General features: G+C 32.4%; 1 protein-coding gene across 15 annotated transcripts in view; it reads right to left on the bottom strand.

Moving 5' to 3' along the window:
- Window positions 1-769: 769 nt before the first annotated feature.
- The window catches only part of LOC148598375 (solute carrier organic anion transporter family member 4A1-like), a 102,892-nt gene continuing 84,567 nt past the window's right edge, over window positions 770-19,094 (bottom strand). For 14 of the 15 annotated variants that reach the window (XM_088560161.1, XM_088560160.1, XM_088560157.1 and 11 more), the window contains 9 exons: window positions 18,954-19,056; window positions 17,950-18,071; window positions 16,058-16,225; window positions 14,593-14,682; window positions 12,770-12,974; window positions 12,190-12,355; window positions 11,153-11,319; window positions 9,500-9,564; window positions 770-7,586 (listed from right to left, as the gene is read on the bottom strand). In XM_088560161.1, coding sequence (XP_088416287.1) covers window positions 7,180-7,586; window positions 9,500-9,564; window positions 11,153-11,319; window positions 12,190-12,355; window positions 12,770-12,974; window positions 14,593-14,682; window positions 16,058-16,225; window positions 17,950-18,071; window positions 18,954-19,056 — 1,493 coding nt within the window. In that variant the 3' untranslated portion in view covers window positions 770-7,179. The remainder of the gene's footprint in view (window positions 7,587-9,499; window positions 9,565-11,152; window positions 11,320-12,189; window positions 12,356-12,769; window positions 12,975-14,592; window positions 14,683-16,057; window positions 16,226-17,949; window positions 18,072-18,953; window positions 19,057-19,094) is intronic. The other variant, XR_015918340.1, reaches the window with a different exon arrangement.

Below are 19,094 nucleotides of genomic sequence, written 5' to 3'. Positions count from 1 at the left end.
ATTTCAAGAGTTATGTCCCTTACCCTAGGTCTACCTTAAAACAAATCCAGGATGAAGGACTGGCTAGAGTAAACAATAAAAAGACAGGTCAGAAAATATGCTGAAAAAATATAAATAATAAAAATCCAGATTTTAACACCACCCCTTCCAATGTCAAATGGTTGCTTTTATAATGCAAACCTACTGATATATCATTTATATCATGTGGATACGTAAACCAAACAGACAGGTTTGTTTGTTTGTTGGGGTTCAACGCTCGAGCAGCAATATTTCAGCTATATTCAGGCGATGAACATGAAGTGGATGATTAAATAACATGAAATGATGATGAAATGAAAAATGGGACGGGACACAAGGACAATGGGGTCGAGAAATTTTAATTGCCACTGGAAATAGGGAGAGGTGGGTAGGGTTGGGCAATTTAGCTTCCTGTGGCGGAGTCCAATGGTTCCTACTCCGGGAGAATACCACAGTAGGGTTTTTAACGTGCGAGGAACGTGGCATCTTTCCCAACACGGTTCACCACTATGGTATGCGGCCAGGGTTTCCATATAACAGCCTGACAACCCCAGCATGTGACATGCCAGGGGTACCCCATTACACCACCTGGGACACACAACCCAGTTGCTCTGTAGGCAAAGCGCCCTAGCCCCTGGCTAGGGTTCTGAGCACTATTTAGTCGCCTTTTATGACAAGCTTAGAGCTGCTGCAGGCCTATTCTTTTGACACCCGGACCTGCACGTGGCCAAAAAAGACATAGATAACAAAATACTATAAACCTTTATTCAAATAACTATAACAAACAAAATAAATACAAATTTCTTCAATAAAAAATATTCAACATAGATGACATCTAAACATACAGAACTCACTTCATTAGTTTCGTATTTTTCATATTCAACGGTTGAATAATGCAATAAAAAAAATGTCATTTTTTATAAGTGTACTTTCTGCCTCTGAATTTTTAATTAGCAGAATTATAAAAGATTTATAAAAATCAGAATGTGGGTAATTCATGTACGTTAAAAACCCATCCAACTCACCTCTGTTTCTTATTCAGAAACAGTTACAGACCACATAACCATTCTTAGTTGGTCACTCGGCTGTTGCAGTTTACAGATAAAAATAATGTATTTTGTTTATCAAATTGACACATTGCTGGAGTCATCGTTCTTGGTTTGGTTTGATCTGGTTGGTTTTAGTGAAAACAATGTATGGTTTTCTCAAAATTACAGATCTGAATACAGAAAGAACTATCGTTAAATAATTAATAAAAATAAAAATAAATAAAAGCATATGTAGACTGAAAAAGCATCATTAGTTTAGTGGAGTTTTCTACACCATGAATCACCTCAACAAAGGCAGTGTCTAGCATCAATTTCACGAAAGTCATAAGAGTAAAGTCATTCATAAATCATGACGTTACAATACTTTTCCTGTTGTGATGTCAGTACTGACGATTAACATTTTACACTTATAAATTTTTGTGAAATCGATGCCTAAATTTTAGAAGGATTGGTACTAAACTTTCAACAGGGACCCCATTGAATGATGGAGGTAAAGATACCGTACTTAGATTCAAATTTTGGTTTCTTATACTTTAGGCATTATGTCACATTCATTCTATTTATTTTGAGAAATTTTAAGAAGTGCTGATTATGGGAATAAATGGTCCTTAATCACCTGATTAATTTCCTTAAATGCTTAGCTGGACAAAGGAAAAAGAGGTTTAAACTTTTCTATCTAATTCCGATTAGAACACTTATAAAACGATGGAAAGTAAATATCTGTTATTGTCCAGTTACCTATCTGGATATTTAAACAGGTAATGATCTTTCAATTAAAGGACGACTAACTCAATTTCATGAAGTTAACTATATCACTTGCTGTAAAAAATTACACGAAATACTAGCCACCATAGAAACAAGACAAAACCATATATAAAAATCTATTCCAAAAGTTAGAAACAAACGTTAGCAAATTATATACAATTCAAGTCTACAAAAATCCTTGACCCGTACATCTATATGAGCATGATTAAGTATTGAATCACTGTTTTGATCTTCATAATTGGTTTATATTAAGTATAAGTTTTTGTAAGAATCAGGCAAAATGGGAAGAATCAGAAACATGCATGTCAAAAACCCAACATTCTGACAGTATAGTTTTTATCTATGTGAAAAGATCGTTATTTGATCTCTGAATCACTGGATTTGCTCAAAATATTAGTAAAATTAAGTGTTTCACAGAGTTATCTGCCCCTGAATATTCATTTTCAGTGCATTTCAATGAAATGATAACTCAATTTACAAAAATGATATGGAAAATCTTGTCTTCTTTCTTTACTTTTGATAGTGCAAATAGTCAACTTCCAAAACTTCACCAACTACCTGATTCTTACAGAGACTTACAATTAAGAATTGATACAATGTAATTTATGTGTATATGAAACACTGGTTTCCTTTTTTCCCAGATTTTGCCTTTTGTTACACAGACTTGCCTTTTTGATTATTGCCTTGAATTTATCAGTTAAGTCATTTTGTTATTACCCTTCACAGTATGGAAAAAAACATGGATTGATTATCAGTTCTCAATCCCTTTGATCATGATGACAAATATATCTCTATCTCTTGTACAAGACAAGCTATAAAAAATATCTGTATGGTGTGATTGTGATGTCAGAAGCTATCTTGTGAATTTTGAAAGCAAATGATGTCACACACCAATACTGTGAAGTGGCATAACTAGTTTTTGCTCATCAAAAGTAGTCCAAAAACCATACATACATTAAAATGAGTAAGTAATACTCCAGATAAGAATCATGCAAAATGTGATTCATGGTTGGGAAACTTTTTGATATTTTGTTTAAAAGGTTTATAAAGTAAACATAAATTAACATGTGCCTTTTAATACAAACCTTGTTCTCAGGAGATAAAAAATATATAGAATGTACTGTACAATTAAAAGTTAAGGGAGACAAATCTGTAAATGACACTAAAATACAATACAAACTATTGGATGTTCAGTATGGATTATTTCCTAAGAGCAGACAGATTGGAATGAATAATTATACAATTCATCATAAAGACCTACAATTGAGCACCTTAATACCAAACAAATAAAAATGTGTAACCTTTTTAGTGGTGTATCACATATTACAGAATTTGCATGATTCTTACAAAGACTGCTACTTAAAATATGCAATTGTTGGATTAGGGATAAAAGGAAATATAAAGTGTTTACCATAAATGCCAAGGTGGCATCACCATACTTTCATCTCATGCCAGCACACACACACACACATTATAAATCTATCTCCTTCAAAGCTTAAACAGTATGTAAAATGATTGCATAAAGAAACAATTTGTAAAAATGTACTGACCCACATCATAAGAAAAATGTAAAGCCAAGTGTCATACCTAACTATATAGCTTGTTTTAACCATTAAATAAAAAGGATGTCACTAGTTTGTAGTTCACATACCCATCGAAATACCCAATTAAAAAAATAGCTGTAGACCTAGTTCTACTAATATTCTACCTATGCAGACACTGCATGTAGTATCTACAAACTATTCTACTTCTTATTAAGCTGACCTTTCAGCCAAGCCAATCAGATTTCATCTTCCATAAATGTGAAAGCAGTATTTTAAGAGAAAATCAAAAGATGCGTAAAGTGAAATAGAGAGTAGCAAGATCTATTATGTAGTGACAAATTAAACAGATGTTGCACCTGTCGTCATGCTAGGTATACCCCCGCTGGTACATTAAGTCAATATACAACAGCACCAAGAATTGCTTATAATGTATGCCCCATCTATATGAAGCCAAACAACAAATTTAAAATCATCCATCCATTGACAGCCAAAATACTTGTGAAGAAATTCAGACAGACAGACTGACGGACGGAAGGACAAGGGTATTACAATATACCAACCACTCATTCAGTAGGGGTATAACAATTAGATTGACACCATCACAAAACCTTTGGATAATTTGAAATATAACACTGCTGATTTAAAACATCTAACTAAAAATATAGTACCTATGCACTAGCTACCATATTGCAAGAGTAATCAAAGGAACCAAGGCTACAACGGTAATCAAAAGAATGCAATCCAGGGACAAAGACCAGACATCGAAAACTGATATACATAACAAAGAACATAAAGTAACTTAAATCACACATACAAAGTAACAAAAGCAAATGAGCAACTCAGACTACACTAAAAACTAGGAGCATGGACCAGGTGCACAGATAGGGTTAGCATCCTCTGCTTTTCTAGAAACACTCGCAGAGTTGCTCATAAAAAGTAAAGTCCAGGGTAGATGAAAGAGGAAAGGAAAACTATGACATGTAGAACAAATCAGTTTTCATGGTGCAGATGGAAGTTATTTTGATGGTTGAAAAATTTGATGACTTTGAAGCGAAAGGGTAAGGTGTCTGAAAAATTTTGTTGATTCTAATTTTAACAGATGCTTACAGGTGCACTAAATACTTCAGCTCAGAGTAAATATTTTGCTTTGTCAGACTGTTTAAGTACACCAAAACTAGCAACTCAAAACTATCAACTGTCAAGGACCAATTCATATATTCCCCTGCAAAGGTCCTCTTTTTTTAAACATCTGAGCATTTTATCTCAGTTGATTTCTTTTTCTGATGGTACAGCTGAAATGAATCAATTACAATATAGAAATTTTGCTATTCCTTAACTGTATTTCACAAAATGTCTTGTACTTACATATGCTTAGCAATTTACATTCATGCTAGTAAAATCTGTTTACATCTGGCGGTTATATTACAAGCACCCAAACTTTGGATTTCAGACATAGTAAAAAACTAATTTACTTTTTCTTACATTTTTTGGTTTATGATTGATACAATTACATGCACCTATTTACAAATTATTTAATTTTTGACAATAAAAATGATTTAACAAATCTTGCTTGCCTCTGAAAGGCTATTGTTAAATTAACTGTCACATAGCAAAAAGGGGGGGGTTGTTATATATCAGGTTTAAGCTAATTTGCTTGGTTATTAAATATGACTCTATTTACAAAACATTATAAATTTAAATCACAGGAAACAATGAATGTGCTGCCTCTTCTACAATTTGATATGTTAACCTTCTTTTGACCTTCTCATAGACTATTGCATTGTGGGTAATGAAAATGTCATTCTTTAGGATTTCATCCTCTCCTCTGTTTCTTTTTTCACAATGTGTTTACAATAACATCCAAGCAGTATTAGGAATAGCTTTATGTCTATAATTTCCATCCAAAAATTGTTACATTTACTGTGCATACAATTAAAACACGCCAATCTAATTGGATAATCAGCATCATGAGCTGATGAAACACAATGTGAAACTATTTATGTAGGCCACTCCCACAATTAAGTTTTTTTATTTCACTGTGTATTGCCTATTTTATATGTATTTTTATAATCAAATAGTAATTAAATAAGAAAAGCATGTGAAATATAAGAACTGAATCTTCCATTTTTGATGTTTCATCGGTGTGTAAAAGCATTGACTGGTCACAAATTTTGGACATCCCACCATTTAAATCAAATCAAATATTTACGTAGTTGTAACTATACACATTGAACAGTGTCCTCTTTTTATTTGATTTATTTGTACCTGAATATACAGGGAAACCTGTGCAAATAGAACCCCTTTTGGATCTAAAAATTGGTTAGTTTTATGGTGATGGTATCAGACATTCCCTCCACATCTTAACTTCACTGTTTTAGGTAGTATTGTACAACACAAATCATTACATAGAAACATGTCATGTTTCAGAACACTCTATTTTAGTACACATGTACCACTAGTGAAAAGAATGACCATACACATGAATGTCTCCATGAATAGGCAAACCATGTGATTTCAGTTCTTCAACCCACACAACAGCAGTTCCAGAAAAGGTCAATTCATTAGGGAAAAACCTGGTCATATATGAAATTATGACAAAAAATTTGTTCCCTCACTAACCATGTGGCCATGGCGACTAAAGTTTAACCATGTAGCCATGGTGACTAATGTTTAACCACGTAACCATGGTGACTAATTCTTAAATGTCAATAAATAATTGGTACATTTTAAATAGACATATACAAAATCTTATAATCTCCATAAAAATAAATGTATGCTTCTGTGTAAAAATACAATTCATATCTTAAATATCTTTTATAAACATGAAAAACAATATAAAAAACTCCCAGTTTTTGATCAGAAAATCAGACAAAAAAATAATGCCTTATTAACACCAACATTTACAATCAAAATATTGAAATCAAAACAAAATGGGGACATGTAAAACAAACAAGAATGATTTATAATAGGGGCATAGTACAGAACATTATATGTACATTTGATTTTTCTAAAGGGTGGAAGTTTATATAACAGGGTCTTAATTTTATTATGACATATAAGTGTTCAGATCAGGAGCTGGGAAAACTACAATTTGGACTTATTACCCATTTTAAGGAGGTAGACCTAGGATAAGGGACACAACTCTTGAAATCAGTAATATGTTTGTATCATATTCAATTCACCAAAGCCTATCAATCTGTCATTTGAAACAGAATGAAATCAGTCCAAGTTACTTTGATGCTTACATGACACTGATGTAAAATGCTAAATACAAACGTTCCAATGATTTTTATGAGTTGTGTCCCTTACCCTAGGTCTACCTCTTTAAGGGTGATAATTTTTTGAAGACTCTGACACAACAAAAGGAAAAAAAACAAAAACAAAACAACAAACATGATATCAAGCTAAAGATCATTTGATGAAAAGACAATAAAATGAGCATGCAAATAAGTACAATAAAATATTATCAGAGATTCTTAATTAGCAAATCATAAAAACAAATTGGAAGTCTCTCAATTCCAGATTTTTACACTTTTGCAGTAATACTTTGTTTCTAATAAGGTTTTACGCACCAATTTAAAATGTCTTTCCATTGATGATTGTCATTAAAGGTTCATTTATGTCTGCATAAATATCCATATGTTCCTATTCAATAGATATAAATATCCACACCTAGCAATCTATTAATCCACTCCATGTTGTATCAACTGCGAACTCCAATCCATCACTCCATTTCATATGGTACAGACAATGGATTGGTTTCAGCCATATTTTGTTTAGTTTCCAATAAGCTCTGAAGATTCCTACAACTTTGAGAATTCAGAATAATTGTTTTCATTTTTATTATTTTCTAATTTATTGTCGGAAATAGTGTGTATAGTATCATGTTTAACATCACCATTCGTCAGATCGTTCACCGATGTAGTCAAAGTATCAATACTCTTCCCGTTATTTTTACTTAATTTCCCAGGATTCCCTGCAGAAGTACTGTTAGAGTTTTCATCACATGGAGAAGATTTATAAAAGAATAATGCAAGGAAGAAAAATAAACATGAGAGAAATTTGCCAACAAGACCTACGGCCATCATATTGTAACTCATTGACCGATTGTCGTAGAAGAAACAGGAGCCTTGCTCACCACAACTGTCCTGCCACAGTTGACAGGTAATGTCAATTAACTTGCCAAATAGGATTGGCCCTGGAATAGAACCTGAAAATAAGAAGAAAATGATACATTGATATGTTTCGATGCCAGTCTACAAATAATTTGGTTTTTCTTCCTTCAGTAGTGATTGGGATAAAAATGTTGATAACGGGTCATTTTTCAGTCACAATATTATAAATATCAAAAGAAATTTTATCAGTCATTTGGAAAATAGGAAGTTGCTGTGGGAGAAAAAGCAAAGTTAGTATAGCCAAAGAATTATTAACTATAAACAAGTATTTCAATAGTAAAGTAAAAAAAAATTACTATGGGGAAATAGGTTTATTGATACATTGTGGCGTAACCTCCTATGACAGATGTAATGCATTTAAGGAGTATAGAACTTTGGTCATTTGAAATAGATCCTGTTTTGTACTAAATCCAATATTGTGTCCAATTTTTAATGAACACTGCTCAGAAAATCGATGGGACAAGCATTTGAACAGACAGCAAATGATATTACTGGTAACTCTTACAAATTGTTTTAAATTGTACCGATGACAAGCAGTCCAGCACCTTCAGGCAAAAAATAAGGGCTAATTTTAAAGCCAAAATTAGGAATTTTATGACATAAAAGTAACTAACAGTATAAGAAAATTTTCAATCTTTCTTTTATGTCTTTTGTGAATTCCCGACAAAAAACACCTGATTACCTGTGATGGCGAAAACATTTACAGACAATTAGGATGTACTGGTACTCTCTCAATTACAAAACAAGCAGTCATTGGAACAAAAACAGCATGAAAAATTTCTTAATCAAATGAAACTCTGAAAACAGTAGTAAAGTAAAATGAAAATTTAGGAATTCATATGAAAAATATGTTTTGTTTTTTTTTTAAATTCCCTTTGAATTTCAAGTTCTATAAAGGAATTTTAGCCAAACTGAAAAAAAAATTAGGAATGTATAGGAATTTTAGGGTGGCTGGACAGCCTGTAATGATTCTGAATTAAAAATGTTACCCTAGCTAAAACAAAAGGGCAATGTATCAATTATCTTTTAAATTTGGTTTGAATACAGATAATTACTATTCAACATCTGTAAACTCACCTAGAAAATAATAACATTACAAAAGCATCCTCATACATCAAAGTTTTCTTTAATCTCTGATTTTATTACTTATTAATGTGATTTTAAATAAACACCTGTACTTTATTTCTAAAATTTTCAGATTCACGTCAAAACCCATACAACTTAATGCATTAATCATATAAAAAATCTTTTAATTAATTGCAGCCAAACTTTAAAAGTTACACCATATGCAAAGTGTTTTTAAGTCATGGAGGCCAATAAATTTATGAAACAAATGCCTCCCACTTAAGATGCTCTGATGATGTCAGTTTACCTTTGTTTTATGCAGACAACATTTGTTTCATATCTTTAATTTATATTTTTTGTTAGAAGATAGAGGTTTTTGTATTTTAAAGGTGAGTGATGGCTAAGTATTGGTATTGGAATGAAATATAAGGCTTATGTAATGAATGCCTTTCCAAACGCCACCATAAGAACAGATTTAATTAAAATGCATACCTGTTAACCTTTGGAGCAGTCCATGTGGCAGGTTCTCCTATGGACATTCTCTAATATAGGAGATTTCCCCCCATTAACAATGTCTCATGTAGGTGATTTTTACATTAAAGTAAATTTTTTATGTTGAAAAAATAATTTAGTATTTTCACAGAAAGTACAGTAATTTGAACCAAAAACCTACAGACAATTACACTTTTATGTGGGATATTCTAATGTTTCTGATTTTTGCTATTTTGCCTGATTCTTACAAACACTTACACTTACAAAAGAAATTTTGAAAAACCTGTCAGAATCAAACAATGGAATTTATATCCTTGAATAAAGGAGGTTCTGTTATAAATTTGACATTTCAAGGAACGCTTGCATAAGTTTATAGGCTTTTGAATCTTACCCAAACATCTAGCAATAATCCACTGAATACCAAGGGCGAATGACCTCTCTTTCTGTGGAACACATCTGAAATAAACATACATAAAAAAATAACTGCTGTAAAAAAAATTGCTAAAGACTGCTTGATCAAAAAATTTATAATAACCATGTACCCTTGAAGGTAAGGGATTAATTCAACTATGAAGATTGATTGAATGATTTGTTGATTGTAGTTTTTCGTCCTGTGGGAGATATTTCATTCACTCCAGGGTTACTCCTACAAGGTAAGAGGTCGAAATTCCATCCCTGGCATGATTTAAGAAAATAGCATGCATGACAATCTAAAGCAGTGCTGGAGTACATAAGGGTGAGAACACAGAATTTTTCATCAACCAATCAGATCCAGGTGAGAACATAGAATTTTTCTATCAACCAATCAGAACCCTTCCTTGTACACTGTACTAGCCCTACATGCTGAGGCAATTTTTACTGTGCTAGCTCATAGAAGCAAGAGAGCTTTGACATATCATATTCTTCTGACCAGCCATCACTGTGAGTATTGTGAATATACTTGGCAGAGGAGCAAGGACTAATCCTCAAAAATCAAAAATCTTTGTTGTGATTCAGCCAGGAATCAAAATGTGCACTGCCTCATGAAACTTGAGACAAGAAATGATACCACAGGACCACAAAGTGCTAAATCTCTATTAAGTACTGGAATCTGCAAGAATCAGGCAAAATTGAAATATGATGAATCATGCTCAGTAAAAAAACACGGAACAATGAAAAATAATGAATCATGCTCAGAAAAAAACCCGGAATAATGAAGAATAATGAATCACGCTCAGTAAAAAAACACACAAATTTGACAATGTGGACACTAAGTTTAATTTCGATTGAAGATAAATTGACAGTTTCTTTGTTTTTAAATTATCAGGAGATGCAAAAGAAAGCCAGTTCAAAGTTACAATAAATGATAGGGGAAAGTGAGTTACCTCCCTTTGAAGATGAACTTGCAATGCATTTCATATCTGAATATACTGACATCTTAAAAAAAGAAATGAACATCCATTTCTGCATTTTCTAATAATATTTCTAATAAGATTTTATGGAAATACTTTTGTGTTTTTTTTTCACCATGATTCACCATAGCCTGATGCTTAGAGAGAAAAACTTATTATCTGTTGGAAATAGGGTTTGTAAGTCTCGTTCTTGTTTCAGTTTCCCTTCTGGAATTTCCGATGTAGAAAGTATTGAAATCAGATGACTGTGTTTTATTGTTTACTTCCAGGAAATCGAAAATATGCATCACAATGCAAAAAAGGACAATTCACTTATTTTTTTTTTTTAAATATGTTTTAACCTACCGGTCAAAAACAGATTGTATACATGTATGCCAGTATGTGTATAAAATATAGATTTTTCCCCAAACTTTGCTTGATGGGAGAAAGGATTTAACTAGAAATACTGTGTGCAATGCTCACACACATGATACCCCTTCTGTAAAAATCATTCAACCATAACCAGAGTCAAACTTACCTGTAACTTCTCATAGTAAGACTAAATACAAAAAATAAAACCAATTGGTAAAAGCACAGACGGAAGGACAGACACCCCTGTTACTATTTACCACCCAAGTAGTTCGCAAGTGGGGGGTATAAATATATAATCTTACCTGAGCGTAGCGGTTAAAGCTGGCATACTGGAAATAAATGTTAACAACATAACTAAGGCAAAGATTGGCAAAAATAAAGGCAAGTACACACATGATACTCCACATTTGCCTATTTCTGCCTGAGGACCTGATGAGTCTGTTTGTATACAGCTACAATTTCCATATTTCTGTAAAAAGATATTACAAAATATAAAAAATTAACATATTCAAATATCATTTTTTTTCTAGTAAATAAACTGTTGTTTTCTTTATACTGCAATCTATAACTTTTTATCAAATTTAAATCTTGAACGACAAGTGTATTTTTTTTTCACCCCACAGGTGATGTTAAATAAAACAGTAAGTTCATGACAAGATACGAAAGTTGGCAGAGCCAGTGTTATATACTGCTTAATAAATAATTGTCTATGCATTTTGATTGCTCAAACAGAAAGAATGCAATACAAAGTTTTTTCACAGAGTGGAATATCATTTTTGAAAAGACTGTCATCAATAAAGAAAATAACAGAATGTAGACTTGACAAAGAAAATGATCAACAGATGAAAACTAGAATTATTACAAATTGTGAGCATTTTTGTCTGTTTGAGCCATATTGTAACTGTCTTGAAACTGCAAAGTAACTTTAAAAAAAGTCAGAACTAAGGTCAAAATAAAAGATATCCTAGGTTACCATCCCCTCCCAACCCAATTTTTTCACCCTCCTGGAAAATTTTATTTTGATTTTTTCACCAATTTAGGTCAATTTCTTTCAAATTGACAACATAGTTCACTTAAATTGATACAATTTTTTTTTTTTAAATTCTACTGCCAGCCCTTATTTTGAAAAAGTTTGGATGAGAATCTAGGTTTTTTTTTAATATGGCCTTAGGCAACCTTTTTATTTCAAAGGCAACATTCTGATAACTTCAAAACAATGCACAGCAAAATGCTATATTCATTCAGTGACCAAATATCACTTATATATATACAGTCAGTGCATTTTGACTTCTCAAATAGATCCGTTGCAATATAAAAAATACATGTATATCATTATCACCTGAGTTTCCCCATCAGTAATAAGATCTTGACACCCAGCAAGGCAAGGGGAGTAATACATGACATTGTTGGCTCCACAAACTGGATTATAAATGTCCTTAGAACATTGACAATTGGAAGAACAGTCGTGGAGACGGAAATCTCCCAGAAACTTTGTGGTTGTTGACCTGAAATAGAACAATGTAAGAAATGTCACAACATGGCTATCAACCTATCAGATTTTATATACGTTGCAAACCATCTATTTTTCATACCATTTGTACAATATTACAAACATCTAGATGTCCTCTGAATAGATTAATTACCAAATCACAGAGAAAAAATGAAAATATTTTACAGAATACCAGTAGTTCCAGACCTGTTTATGCTACTTTAAGACCACCCATAGTTTTAGCTGCAATTTATGAAGATGAATTGAAAAATCTTGAACTTTGTGTCATTTAAACATGGGTATTATGGAGATTCACAATCTGTAGAATGTAATTAGCAGTCAAATTTCACAGAAACTATGGCAATACTATAATGGTAAACACCTCTGGTTAAGCAATAAAATATCTAAATTGAAAAACCATGTGACTCACCCATTTAAGGCACTTTGATATTCAATGTTAACGCCAGCAAATGGACCACTCTCACAGTTTATTAAGAAGATAAGAACACAAAAAAGGCATGGAAGACTAACACCAAGACAGAGCCGGATAATTCCCTTCAGACCGAGGTTGAACCTCTTTACAAGGTAACCTCCCAGGAATGTTCCTCCACCTCCTGCAGGTACAGCAGCATAACCTGAAAATGTACAGAAAGTGTTACTCATACTTAACATGAGGTTGCACGCGTTATTATGCTATGCATACCCCTACACATACAGAAAGTTGACACTGAGAAACCAAAACTGCTTACAACGTACGCCTTATCTATATAACACTTCATACCAAATTTGAATTTAATTTGTACATTAGGAGCTGAGATAATTGCAGCGAAAATTCTGATGGAGTGATGGATGGATGAAGAAAGGATGGACAAGGTGATTCCAATATACCACACATTTGTTGAGTGGGGGTTTAATACTATAATTTAAAATTTCATGTCTTACTTTATTGTTGATACTTACTCATTTTTTTTTCTAGATTTTACTCACTAGATGCCACCAGTGGGCCACTGGTAGAAGAGGTTATGCTTACTCTTTTGTTGCATCATGTTGCAAGTGCTTTTATATTTTTTGTGCTGTCTTGTTTATCCTTTTTTAAAGTTTTTATGTGTGATTGTAATTTATCATGTTGTTTACACTGTGTATGTGGATTGTCTCTGTTGACTGATTTCAAGTTTTCGCCACGTCTTTGGATTCTAATGTCTCTGAATGTTCCTTCTAATTTGATGCTTTCATATTTTTTGGCAATCTTTTCTTAGTCTTAATCTATTTAGTTCAAAATCTGCAAGCATTCAAAAACAGATGAAGAAAACATTGTTTTTCATTGTACTGGTATAATAAATGGAGAGATTTCATAAAGAATCTCTAATTGAGATATTCCTCAAACTCTTTCTCAACTCAATTTTCAACTGATCAAATTACTTGAAATTGAATGTAAGGGGAAAACTCAAGGATTAGTGGTTAATCTCAAATTGAGATTTTTTTTTATGAAACCCAGGCCAGGTTTTAAAAAAACCTCATTTAATCTTCATTTTCAACCAAATTTATTGGTCGAAATCTGAGTTGAGAGAGGAATGGAGGAAAAACTAAATTTGAGAATTTTTATGAAACCTAGCTAAGGAGCTAATCTCCCTGCTAAGGGCTACATAGGCCTCTTTTATATCTCTATCATTATCATTCTCATACTTGGTACCGTAATACTGTCATTTTGGGACTAAGGCTAATAGTTTGAGTGTCATTTTGGGACTAAGGCTAATAGTTTGAATGTCATTTTGGGACTAAGGCTAATAGTTTGAGTGTCATTTTGGGACTAAGGCTAATAGTTTGAGTGTCATTTTTGGACAAAGGCTAATAGTTTGAGTGTCATTTTGGGACTAAGGCTAATAGTTTGAGTGTCATTTTTGGACTAAGGCTAATAGTTTGAGTGTCATTTTTGGACTAAGGCTAATAGTTTGAATGTCATTTTATTTCAATGCCTGTATTCAGAAAGCCAAAGTAAGATCTCAATGTACACTGACATTAAATAAATCTGCAAACATCAGTACTAATGTTGCAGACAACTTTGGACACTTGGTTTATTGTCTTGTTTTTCATTTCAAAATAATCTTTATGACAAAACTCTGGTACAAATCCTTTATATCATGCCAAAAAATGGTGATATGGAAAAACCTGCACCAACCCTACTGAATGCTATGTCATTGTGAGTTATGAGACCAAATATAGACACATTCTATACACAAGGTACTACCAACTTACCAATATACATAGCAGCTGTCGATGATTGAAGAGAGAATTGAGCTTCAATAAACTTTGGTGCAAATGTGGCAAATCCTGCCAATAGGTTACCTGATAATAACAAACATAATTGTAAATTGAGATGTTGATAATTAACATCTATGGTAACAATGGTTACAAGGGAAATCCCAGGATCTATCATTAAGGGAAATCCTAGGAACTATCATTTAGGGAAATCCAAAGAGCTATCATTAAGGGAACTATCATTCAGCAAAGAAAATCTGTGCGTGATTTTAAGGTACACATTCTGAGCTTTACTTCAACTACTTTTTATCAACAAACACACTGATTGCGGACGTGGCCATTTGACCAAGAAATGGTAAGTGAGACCTTAGCGAGACCAAAGCCTCTAGAATTATCTCCCTTTCAATGCACCTGGCAACTCATATGAACCTTTCTCAAATAAAGTTGAAGAGTTTAAGAGGAGTTGTCCTTACTAATTATATGGATGGTCAAACCAAGGAGGGATCCAGATACTTTGAAAGGGGGTGGGGGTTCTAGATAAAAAAAAAAAATAAACACAATTTCTGTTAACCAGGTTCTTTGCAAATGTAAGAATTAAACACATAAAACACAAGATACATGAGATATGAAAACTACAGATACAGGTGTGGAGAGAATGTTAATAATGATGACTGAAAATTCATGTTTGTTTTGCATTTAATATTGTAACAATTTGTTGTTGAGAACAGTATGATTGTTTAAAAATGCATCCAAAAAAATCCTGGCAGCAGTTATGTTAAGAATAGAATTCTGTAATTAAAGTTTTGAATAAGTGGATATAAACTAAATTGCCTCTTTTAAAAAACTTCAAAATTAAAAGTAATTAAAGCACAAAATATGAGATACTGTGAAAGTACTTTAATTCGTTGATACCAATTTTTGTGGATTAGGGAAGAAACACAAGTTCGATGATTCTTGAATTCGTGGTTTTGAAGTTTACAGTATACACATCAATAAGAATATCATTTTCATTGGGAACCAAATTTCGTGGTTTGGCCAACCCATGAAAACCACAAAAATTGGCATCCCACAAACAATAGTACTTTCACAGTAAACATAATAATTTTTTGGGTATTTCTTGAATGAAGAAAATAAGAGCATAAATGGAATGTAAAGTGATAAAAACTGTATTTTCGATTTTGAAAATTGAACTTAACCTGTACCTTACAGTACCAAACAACTGTACAAGTTTACAAAAAAAATTCATTGATTCATTCTAAAGCTATTATCCTGAAACCATTTGGGAACAAACAGAAAGACGGATGGACATGCAATTTTTTGGCAGGTAGATCATACATGCTCGCCACTTTGTGAGGTTGGGTATAGCATTCTTAATAATATCATGGTTTAGAATCAAGATCTCAGCTACACTGAAATTAGGGACAAAGAACTTTAGAATGTCCCTTAAAGCAAGCAAACAAACCTTCAGCAGCAGCAGCCAAATTAAGGAACATAAATGTTGGATTTGTCAGTAGAACTTTGACTGATGACCACACTTGTAACAACTTATTATCTTTCTCTGTAGAAGTTGTAGCAGGTGCTTTCTTACTGTATACTTCTTTTCCTTTCTCTTCTTGGTATTTGGCTGAACCTAGAAATGTAAAGTTAGGCATATTTAGTTTAGTATTTCAGATATCATTAAAAAATGCAATTTCTGTATAGTATAAAGATTCAAATTATAATTTAAGAAGCACATCTTATTTGTACAAATTTTACACCTAGATCACAAAACATCATTGATCATCTTGCAAAAATGAGCAAATAGTGTTATATGGTGTTAAATCTTTATATTTAAATCAATTTTAAGAACTTCCGACACAATATTATATTTTGTAAAATTAACAACATAATTACTTAAAAAACTCATTTTCAAAGAGGAGATAATTGGTGAGAAACTGTTCTATATTATCATCTGAAAATTTTTATTAATATGCAACTGAAACTGAGAAATCTGATACAGAAATGAAAAATGTGTAACTGACAGATAGAATGATCGACAATGTAATTGTAATATAACCCAAACTCTGATGACTTGAAGCCGCCCCCCCCTAATGAGTTGGGGTATAAAAACTAAAAGCAGGTGAAATTAATTGGTAAATGGACATTAAAAGTATACATTGTTTGCATGTCAATCTATAAAATGAATCATTATGATGAAAACAAGGGAATATAAATGTAATGGGATGAAAACAATAATTAAAGACATATACCCATATTTCAAAAAAACAAGATAAAAGGAAACCCATTAATAGTTTATATGGATATTCTTTGACTTATTACAGTCTTAACATTGATTGAAACCAAATAATGGATCTAAATTCATGGTAATTTTAATGCAATTTACTTGAATACTATTCTCTCTAAGAATCGGGTAATGACAAGCAGGATAAAACATTCTTTTATTTATCATAATATAGGCCTGTAGCAAGAAATTTATCAGAAGGTTCAGAGTGGGATCATTGGAACAAACTGTTCTGCCTTTCATAGCGCCAAGCAATTCAAAGCTTGTCATAAACAGGTTTTAAAGTTTAAGCATTTAAGCTTCCATGGAGAAGGGAGGATTAAATGTTTCTTTCCCTAAGCATCCTGGCTGCAACCCTGCACATTGCATATATGTGTATTACGAAAATAAAATTTTCCCAAAAATCCAAAATCCAAACAAATCATCCACACTTTTGAAATTGTTTCATAGAAAATTTAGAGATGGGCAAAAATTTCAGATTTTACAGTAATATCACGTACTGCATGGTTCTTGACATGACTTGTAACTGAAGACCATTAAACAGTATTTATATGTCTGAGACACTTAATTATAAAACATATACAGAAAAGTATAGCAACTGCTATAAAAAGAATTTTGTTTTGGTTATAAAACAAAATAATGATAGTTTAGGTATTCACAGTTTCTTTATACTCTTTTGATAAGTTTCTTCCATGAAATTATTTTTTTATTCAGAAACCAGTGATCTTAAATTAACTGAACTTTAACCTATTGGTTGACACGATTCATTATGAGTACTCAGTAGTTTCATTTTAACTCAGGAAACAAAATATAGTCAAATGCTGAAAATAAAATAAAGCTCCCTTTCATTATGACTGACAAAATTTTTGAAATCTACATGTATATCATATCATGATATGTTCATATATGTCTACAGACTGACAGACAGTGTACCATCATATGTCGGTCAAAAGCTCAATAGAGCTTATGTTCATTATTATGTTTTTTCATGCCGAATTTAAATAAAACTTGTTTATTTATATTTATTTATTACTCTTAAAAGACTGTATATAATATAAATTTTATATACAAACCTGGAAGTGCTGTAGGGAATCCACATATTGGTATGGATATTAACAAGGCAATGACACCACTGATTAAGAATCCTACCCACCATGCCCCAACCCATCGGGGACTCGTAGATTTCAAGGATATGCTGTAATAGACACAAGATTAATTATATAGAAAATAATACATGGCAAAATCTGTATCACATGCTGTATCATCCTGAGATATCTTTATCAGCAGAGGGCCTTGAACCAAGGGCTGATATCCATCAAGGGTAATATGGCACGTGATATACATTTTGCCTTGTAATATATATTTTTTTTATACATTATACATTAAAATAGGAGAGTATTACTGTAAACAAATAGATGGAGGGACCCAGCAATTAAAATGAAAGGAAATTCCAATAATTTGATAGTGCCTGAATTTTTCATGGAATTTAAAGGAAGTCAGTGATCAGACTTTATTATGCAAAATTTTCTCATACAAAATGAATCTTAATGTTCTTAATGGGATTGACATCATAATAGTTACACCATAGGCTTAAGTCAGTGTTTCATATTGTGCTCCAGGCTGTACAATGTAGTAGACTGTAACTTTAAATAAAGTCAATATGGCACCTTAAGAATATAACCTTGCTGTCAATGTTTTCCAATTGGGGGGGTTGGGGGGAGGAGGGGGGGTTGGGTGGGGATTCCACGTTCAGAATTTATACAATAACCATTACTGTCTCGTATATATTGAAACCTCTACATAGTGAGAAGCAGCTTTCCAGAGATTCATTTTCAGAATTTTACAATGTATTGATATTTACATTAAGGAGGTAGACCTAGGGTAAGGGAAATAACTCTTGAAATCAGTGGTATGTTTGTATCACATTCAATTTCACCAAAGCCGGGCATCAAGCTTTCATTTAAAACAGAATGGAATCAATTCAAGTTACTTTGATGCTTACATGAGAATGATGTTAACTGCTGCATACAAACGTTCCAATGATTTTCATGAGTTGTGTCCTTAAGTTAATTCTTACCTATTAACATCAACTGAGTCAAAATCAACATACAAATTAAGGAAGGTACCACCCAGTAAATAACCTATCGCTGGTCCAACTATAGCTAATGCATAAAAAATACCTATAATAGATAATAAAACTCAGAACTCTTTTACTAAT

The sequence above is a fragment of the Perna viridis genome, chromosome 14, assembly GCF_037379345.1.
Source record: "Perna viridis isolate PV_CMFRI_1.1 ecotype Kerala chromosome 14, ASM3737934v1, whole genome shotgun sequence".
Taxonomy (NCBI): Eukaryota; Metazoa; Mollusca; class Bivalvia; order Mytilida; family Mytilidae; genus Perna; species Perna viridis.
Note: the sequence above shows the minus strand (reverse complement) of the source record. Positions and strands in the feature narration are given on the sequence as shown.